Source organism: Boleophthalmus pectinirostris, unplaced genomic scaffold (genome assembly GCF_026225935.1).
Source record: "Boleophthalmus pectinirostris isolate CB_2022bp ecotype Guang Dong unplaced genomic scaffold, ASM2622593v1 HiC_scaffold_13, whole genome shotgun sequence".
In the NCBI taxonomy this organism is placed as follows: domain Eukaryota; kingdom Metazoa; phylum Chordata; class Actinopteri; order Gobiiformes; family Gobiidae; genus Boleophthalmus; species Boleophthalmus pectinirostris.
This window is the reverse complement of record NW_026571036.1, coordinates 24,252,821-24,261,638: the sequence shown is the minus strand read 5'-3', so window position 1 is coordinate 24,261,638 and position 8,818 is coordinate 24,252,821. Positions and strand designations below refer to the sequence as shown.

Here is an 8,818-nt window from a genome sequence, read left to right as displayed (position 1 = left end):
TACGCGGTTAGAAACAAATTAACCGGTTATTTCGACACATCAAATTTGTTAAGAGCGATGCGTTGTGTTAACAGAAGCGATCTTAGGTATGGACCAATCACGTTCAATCTGGGCGGGCGTTTCCGGTACGACTCTGCGGTCACTGCGCTGGGGCTGCATCCGATTTCTGAAAACGTACCTCCTCGGCGCTTTAACTCCTCGATTCCTACACCGCTAACCCCGCCCATAGGCTAGAAAGACCAATGGGATATTTTTAGGATTTCACGCTATTGGCTGTTTTGATTTTTGGGTGGGGTTTAGACGCGAGGAAGCGAAGAGAGAAGGCGGCAAGAAGAGAATGTGAGAGAAATGGGACGCGGGTAGAGTGGGCGTCGCAAGCGGTCGCAAGCTGTCTTCTCCTCATACATGACTTCACGATTAGCCACACTCAAGTTGTCTCATTTCAATTCCACCGAACATCATCCGCGCACACTACCGGCTTTCGGACATGACGGAAAGCTCGCCGAACAAACTGATCGGGGACGGCTGTTATCGGACCTCCAACGGGAAGCAAATGACTAAAAATGGCTTCGTGAAGACCCACTGTCTCTTCCAACAACCCCCGAAGAAGTATCGTCGCCCCGGGGACAAGGTACAGGCCCATCCGTCAAACTGCAAACCCCAACACTTCCGTCAACTTGTTTCCAGTGTCATACAAAACGTGTCCTTGTTTACTGTACGCAGCTTCGTCCGTGTCATTTTCATTTTCTCCAGATACATTTGACTTCATGTCCACTGCTTTGGCTAATTACACTGAAACGAGTTTAATTGAAGCCACATCAAGTCTCATTATAGCTGCATTAACCAAATATTTTCGTGACATTTCCGTTATTTTATTCGTATTCGTTTTTTGCTACCTGTAACTCAAATAGTTGATCAGTCAGGTGACGATGATCAATTTACTTTTTAATGTTTACAGAAAATACAAACTCTGCACCCGGCGATTAATCGGAATGATCGTTAGTGATCGTAATAGTTGGACTAAGCAGATATTATTGTAAACATTCTCTGTCTAGAAGTATTCAGTCGTGACATTTTGACCGTTATTTGGTTGAAAATGTGTTGAAAATCTAAATTTCCAATAGAAATAACTCATAATACCTATATTAACCAAATATTTTGTGGAATTTTGTTTTTTTTTTCCTCATATTTTTATCTTTTGCTACTTGTAACTCAAATAGTTGATTAATTGCATGAGGATGATCAACTTACTTTTAAATGTTTACAAAAAATACAAACTGCATCCGGCCATTCATTGGAATAATCATTTGTGATCATAATAGTCGGACTAAACAGATATAATTGTAAACATTCTTTATCTAGAAGCATTCAGTCATGACATTTTAACCTTTATTTGTTTTAAAATGCGTTAAATCTGAATTTATAATAGAAAAAACCTATAAAAATAATCACTGAGTAGCTGGTTAACGTTTTTTGCAGCACTATCAAATGTGTATATATGTCTGTGATGTTTTCTTTTATTGCTCGTTGTGATGATTTAGTTTGTATTTATTTTTTGGGCTTGTAACACTACACCCTGTTGTTCAGTTGTGTATGTGTGAATGAGCTGTCAGACCGGTCTCTGTTTACATAGAGCGTAGTGTGAGTGAGGAGGAGCACCCATGGGAGCACCAGGCAGCCAGAGTCCCACTGTGTGTTCAGAATGGGAGGGCTTGGTCTCCTGAGAAAAAGGTGGATGAGAGGGAGGAGGAGGAGGAGGAGGAGGGCTGCTCCCTCATGACACTTGAGCGGGAAAGGAATTTCTTCAGGCAGTTTCGGGTGTGGTCCCCTTTGGTAGGGTGGAAGAATTAGTAAACTGTGCCCATTTTGTAGTAGTAGTAGTAGTAGTAGTAGTAGTGACAAGAACAGTTGTAATATGTTGCATTTGTTGTGATGTGAAATAGTAGTTGTTGTCGGAGTATAGTACCTTGGATTTAGTATATAGAAATGTAGTAGTAGTAGTAGTAGTAATAGTAGTAGTAATAGTAGTAGTAGTAGTGACAAGAACATTTGTAATATGTTGTAGTTGTTGTGATGTGAAATAGTAGTTGTTGTCAGAGTATCTGTTATAGTACCTTGGATTTAGTACATAGAATTGTAGTAGTAGTAGTAGTAGTAGTAGTAGTAGTAGTAGTAGTAGTAGTGACAAGAACAGTTGTAATGTGTTGCAATTGTTGTGATGTGAAATAGTAGTTGTAGGAGTGTCTGTAATCATAGTACGTTGAATTTAGTACTTGTAAACTGTGCTAATTTTGTAATAATAGTAGTAGTAGTAGTAGTAGTAGTGACAAGAACATTTGTAATATGTTGCAGTTGTTGTGATGTGAAATAGTAGTTGTTGTTGGAGTATCTGTTATCATAGTACCTTGGATTTAGTATATAGAAATGTAGTAGTAGTAGTAGTAGTAGTAGTAGTAGTAGTAGTAGTAGTAGTAGTAGGTGTGATATTTGTTGTGATATTTTGTGGAGGCTAATTGTGATTATGTTCAGAACCAAACACTTGTCGGGGCATTTTCAAAGGACAACTTTTAAAATGCCTCGACAAGTGTTTAGTTCTGTCATCAGCCGACGAATTCAGATTTAAAGATGCAAAGGATCATGGTCTATGTAGTTTCCTATGTTGTTTTTTAGCTAATGGTGCACCATAGTGAGGCAAGGCAAGTTTATTTGTATAGCACAGTTCATACACAAAGTAATTCAAAGTAATTTACAGAATATGAAAGACATTAAAATCACAAAGAAAGACATGAACATCACCATAACTCTTTATTTAAGCAAAGCGACTTGTAATTCGATATGTTGTGATGGTCCACGATGTTATTGTGAGACTTTTGATGACACAGTATCACTATATTTCGGTTATTGTTCGATCTTTAGTTGAAATACATCAATGGAAAAGTAAATTATACTTTTGTTAAGCAGAGGTTCACACCAGCTCTAGTTCTGAGCCTATAGTATTGATTAGGTTTGTAACAATAACAGATTTTGCTGGACGATTAATTGACCAAGAATTTATTGCGATAAACGATAATATTGACATTTTGAGACCAATTTCAACTATTATAATGACCATTCAATAAAAATGAAAATATATCCTTTTCAAAGATCAATGAACCTTACTTTCTAAAGAACATTTAACACAGGAAGTGTAAGACAACAAAAACAACAGGCCTAAATAAAACAGACTTAACATAGGACTAGTCTAATGTGTCTGACTCACAGCGATGACTTGTTCACAAAAATCCACTTGAATAAACCACTGTTGAACCAAATACAACCAAAGCAATAAATAAAATGGATTATTAAGTCTCTGTAACAAAATTGCCCTTAAAAGTGATTTTAGTCGTTGACTTACTTTGGTATATACTGGCCACTCTCTCTGTGGCTGCTGCTGTGGCCTCGTCATTTTGGTCTTGAAGTGTTTGTATTAAACCACGACACAGGATCCTGTTTCGCTCTGACGGAGCTCTGTTCTGTCTGGTATCGTGTCAGTGTCCTGTGGGATTTCAGTGGATTTTGGGTTCTCCGGGGGGCGGCGCTAGTTGTGTCGCACGGGTTTGGGTTTATCGGCTGTTGGGGTTTAAGACATTTCTTCTCGTCATTTGCGCGCTCGCTGAATTTGACGCACGTGGCTGGTGAGACGTGTCCCACTTGTGTTGATTCGGCATCGTGACTTGTTTTGTCACACTGCGAGGAACTGTCACTGTGTTTTGTCACTCTGACAGCGGCGCTTGTGTTGTGGCTTCATGTTCTCCGCACAGACAGCGGCGTTTTCTGCACTCAGGCTGCACGCGGATCCGCTGTGTTGATAAACACCGTGCACGTTGGTTCAAGCGACACTGCACTTGTTAAACGAGAGGAGTCAGAGAGCGACAGAAGCCTTCTAACATTCAGTCTCTTTGAGAGAGAGAGCGAGGAAAACAAACAAACATGCAAATACAATTTATCGCAGCCGGAAAAGTTATCGAGCTCGTTAAAAGTTATTGTATGTTTAATTGATTTATTACTTATCGTCACAGGCCTATCATCGACGTGTCAATGTTTAACCTGATTCTGTTTGTAGTTTCCCATTAGTGACGGAATCATATTTACTTTGTGTTGGAAGTTGAACTGAGTACAGCGTCATAGCTCCATATTGACATATGGTTAACCCAACTGTACTAAAGGTGTATTGTGTAACTTTTCTGAGGGAGGGTTTGTCAAATGCTTTTCTCCATGAAAATGTTATTGCTTTGTCTGGAATATTTCACATATGGAATTAAACTTTTTGTCTTCATGGAGATCAAACCTGTAAAGTTAAACCAACTGTTACTGAATAAATATAAGATAGAGCTGTTTAAAGTCACACTGTGGAACATTCCAGGCAGCATCTCGATAGAAACTAGGGAGCGACAGACCTCCAAACAAAAAATTCCATAGACGGAAGGTTTACATTTCTTCAAAGTTGTACGATCTTTTGGCTTTTCTTTTCCAAATAAACAGGAGGATAAAATCTGAAGTGAACATAACATTTCAAAGTGGAAAAATGTCTGAACGTGAGAAAACTATCTGATTAAATGTATTCCGTTCATTTTTTTGTGTGTTCACGGCCCACACCCTGGACTTCACAGAGCTCAGGTGACAGTTTGCTTTCAAAACCTCAACTACAAAATCAATTTCAACATGGAGGGGGCGTGGTTCAAACACAGCATGTAGTTTCCTGTATTATTGCCACAGCCCTTTGAGAACATTCCTTTGGAGTAGCATTGTTATTTAAAGGTGCACTGTGCAACTTTTTGGTTTGGGCGTCTGTCACCTGCTTGTTTCTATGGAGATGTCATTGTTCTGCCTGGAATGTTCCACAGTGTGACTTTAAACAGTTCTACCTTACATTTATTTAATTACTGCTGGTTTTATATCTCATAAATACTTAGAAAAACTGACATTGTGACTCTGAGTGTGGTCGCCTCTCCACAGATCTGATCTCGGTCTGGTGTGGAGATAGAAAGGGGTTAATGCCATACTGTGAAACATTCCAGACAAAGCAATAGCATCTCAATGGAGAAAAGCGTTTGAGAAACCCTCCGCCAGACAATGCACCTTTTACCGCCAAAAAAAAAAAAGAAAATTAAGCAAAATTTTCTTCCAAAGTTTTATCTCTGCTCCAAACCAAAAGAAAAGATAATTTATGCTTTTATTTCAGCACTTCATGATTATTGTAACTTATTTAAAGCTGCACTGTGCAACTTTTCTGGTGGAGGGTCCGTCAAATGTTTTTCTCCATGAAGATGTTATTGGTTTGTCTGGAATGTTTCACAGTATGGCATTAAAAACCTTTCTATCTTCATGGAGACCAAACCAGACCAAGTTACAGCTCAGATCTGTGGAGAGGCGACCCCACTCACAGTCACAATGTTTGTTTTTCTAGGTATTTTTGAGCTGTAAAACCACCCGTAAGTGAATAAATGTCAAGTAGAATTGTTCAGGCAGCAGTTACATCAAACAGGTGACGAACCACCGACCAAAATGTTACACAGAGCAGCTTTAAGATTACAATACTTACAACAAAAACTTCCTTCACCATTCGTACACTTACAGTAATGAGAACAAAAAAAGGGAAATGAAAGTGGGAGGAAGTAGTTTTAGTCCCTTCCCCAGTACATATTCTTTTACGTAGTTGCTTTTACTTAATTATAACACTTCTGTACTGATAAATCAATACTAATAATAATGATGATAATAATACACACAATGACAGCTCTGTGATGTTTAAGGGGAACATATGACACTATTTTCTGATCTCTGTTCTAATGTCGTTTCCTCATCACAAACAGACCTGGACTTGTGTTTTGTTTCATTCACACACTTTTAACACACAAACCTGCACATTTAGACTGAGTTTTTCTCTCAAACTGAAAACATGCCGTCCCACCTTGTGATGTCATGTGGTAATACAGGAAGCGCTCCACTATGTTTTTAAACTCCATGCACCTTCACCAGGATCATTTGGATCATTTTAACTCTAGAATTGCCAATTTCTACTGAACTAAAAAAGGAGCTGTTCACTTGAAAATGGGGCTGTTGGTACAGAGGCTCAACAAAACCGTACGCAGTCCTGGTGTAGTCCTCCTGGGTTAATCCTGGAATCAGTCCTGGGCTGGGTTAGTCCTGGGTTAGTCCTGGAATCGGTCCTGGGCTGGGTTAGTCCTCTGTTAGTCCTGGGTTAGTTTTGGGTTAGTCCTGGGTTAATCCAGGGTTCGTCTTGGGTTCGTTTTGGGTTCGTCTTGGGTTGTCTTGGGTTAGTCTTGAGTTAGTCTTGGGTTCGTCTTGGGTTAGTCCTGGGTTAGTCTTGGGTTAGTCTTGGGTTAGTCTTGGGTTAGTCCTGGGTTAGTCTTGGGTTAGTCTTGGGTTAGTTCTGGGTTAGTCTGGGTTAGTCTTGGGTTAGTCCTGGGTCAGTCTTGGGTTAGTCTTGGGTTAGTCCTGGGTTAGTTCTGGGTTAGTCCTGGGTTAGTCCTGGGTTAGTCTTGGTTAGTCTTGGGTTAGTCTTGGGTTAGTCCTGGGTCAGTCTTGGGTTAATCTTGGTTAGTACTGGGTTAGTCTTGGTTAGTCTTGGTTCAGTCGGTGGCATATGCGGCGCAAAAGTCCAGCGTCTCGATCAATGTTTCTTCTGCTAATGCCTGTGAAGTGATGACAGTCAAGTCGTGCCTGTGAATTCATATTCGTACTGAAAAAAGTGTAACTGTTTCATTTAATTTTGTGATTGTAATTCTTGAAATCATAACTTTGCAATTCGTAGGCCTATTCTGGGCACAGGCGGTTATGGCTGGTATGTTAACAGGTCTGGGCGGGTGTAGGTCTCCAAAAATGGACCCGTGCAGGACTCTGGGTCGGGTCACGTTGGTCACGTGCTGTGATTAATTCATTCTTGCGTTTATCAGGACAGCCCTACTTGAATACGACCGCTTCATGACATCACAAGGTGGAACAGAGCAATTGCGAGCCTTGGAGATGTGGACACACTGATAATAAAGAGTTACTCAAACATGTGTGAATGAAACAAAACACAACTCCAGCTCTGTTTTTGAGGAGGTAACAACATTATAACATGACTAAGGCTACGTTCACACTGCAGACTGAAGTGACCCAAATCAATATTTTTTGGCCCCTATGTGACCTGTATCTGATCTTTTAATGAACGACACAGACCCAGGACACTTCGATATGTGCTCCTGAAACCGATACATATCTGATCATTTGACATGTGACTTCAGTGTGAACGGCCAAAGTGCATTCATCCGACCTACATGTTATCAACAAGACACAAACGTCACTATTCTGCGCTGAAGTAGGCGAAAATTGTTAATGAACTCCTGTGTCACTGAAGCAAATCACATCGCCACTCACCACTCTTGGCTACGTCGCCGCATCCACACGTTCCTTTAAACGGACGTCGCTGCCACTGCTCCACAAACCACCACAGCCAAAAACCTTGTCCTTCTCCTTCTCAATCTCCTCCTTAAAATAAGTAAGTTATTCATGTTCTGGCTCCGGTACGAGAGGAACTTTAAAATCTCCAGGTGCTCAATGCTCGCGTCCTTGTTTGGACAACTTCCATAAACGCAGAGCACGCTCACTGCGGTTGACGTCGTCGTGTCTCCAGTGCACATGCGGGACACTTTCGGGCCGGTTAACGTTCACACTGGAGATCACATACAAGTCACATTTAACTGGAAATGTGAACGACCTCGCAAAAACATTGGACTGCACAAAAAAATCGGAATTGAGCATTAAGCCCTGCAGTCTGAACGTAGCCTAAAAGTTCACAAAAGTCAATGTTGCGTAATATGGAACCTTTTAACTTCACTCTCCAGAGCTGGACTGTATTAAAACCATTTCTTTGTATTGAAATGTACTGAAAAAACAAAACTAAACTGCATATCTGTCAATCTGTCTATTTATATAACCTATTAACCTCTTCTTGTATACAATGCCCAAAGCGTTTGACTGTATCTCTGTTTTGAAATGAGTGCAGTTGTAGCATCATTTGTTTTGTTTTGCTTATGCTAAGTTGCATCTCTCAAATTCTTTGTATCACGCCTGTGTGGACACGTGCACATTGACTTACCTGTTTGGAATTCTTTGAACACCACACTCTAAGAAAACTAGTTCCGTTCAGGCTCTACTTAGCACCACTTACAAACTGCGCTATTGTCTGCATGGACACAAAGGAATAAGACCGTCACAGGAAAGTTTGAAAAGTAGACGGGCAGATTTTCTGTTACTGAATGAGCAAAACCAAACGCATAGCAACAGACGAGTCACGAAAATGACTATGATGACTTAAAAGTTCATTATATGAAAGCTGGAACTATATATTTTGGGGTCAGTATTTATCATTTAGCTTTTCTTTTACCTGTCCATCCAGATCCACACACTTTGGCAAAACTTTACAAAGACAAGTGGATCTGGAGCTGTGCCCTGTGACCTTGATTTCAGAGGGCGTGATCGTCGTAAGCGCTGCACAACGTACGACTCCAAGTTGTTTAATGCACTTAGACATCAAAAAAGGGGAAAAACTACATAAACGACTGAGAAAGAGTGCAGATTTTTACAGAATCAACAATCGAAGCACCAAACTATGACGTATCGCAGGTAAAAGAAGTTCTATATTTAGTTCTGAATGTTAAGAGAGTTTTGGAGAGCAGGTGTCTTCTGTATTTGAGACACACGTGATCTAAATTAGTGGTTGTGGTTGGAAAGTCTCACATTCGGACGCTCTTTGTCCGGTAAAAGGGACTGG

General features: G+C 40.4%; 1 protein-coding gene across 1 annotated transcript in view; it reads left to right on the top strand.

Moving 5' to 3' along the window:
- Nucleotides 1–387: 387 nt before the first annotated feature.
- Nucleotides 388–8,818, top strand: part of sptlc2b (serine palmitoyltransferase, long chain base subunit 2b) — a 50,018-nt gene continuing 41,587 nt past the window's right edge. Inside the window, 1 exon segment of the mRNA XM_020939905.2 lies at nucleotides 388–631. Within this exon segment, the coding sequence (XP_020795564.2) occupies nucleotides 488–631 (144 nt within the window). The 5' untranslated portion in view covers nucleotides 388–487.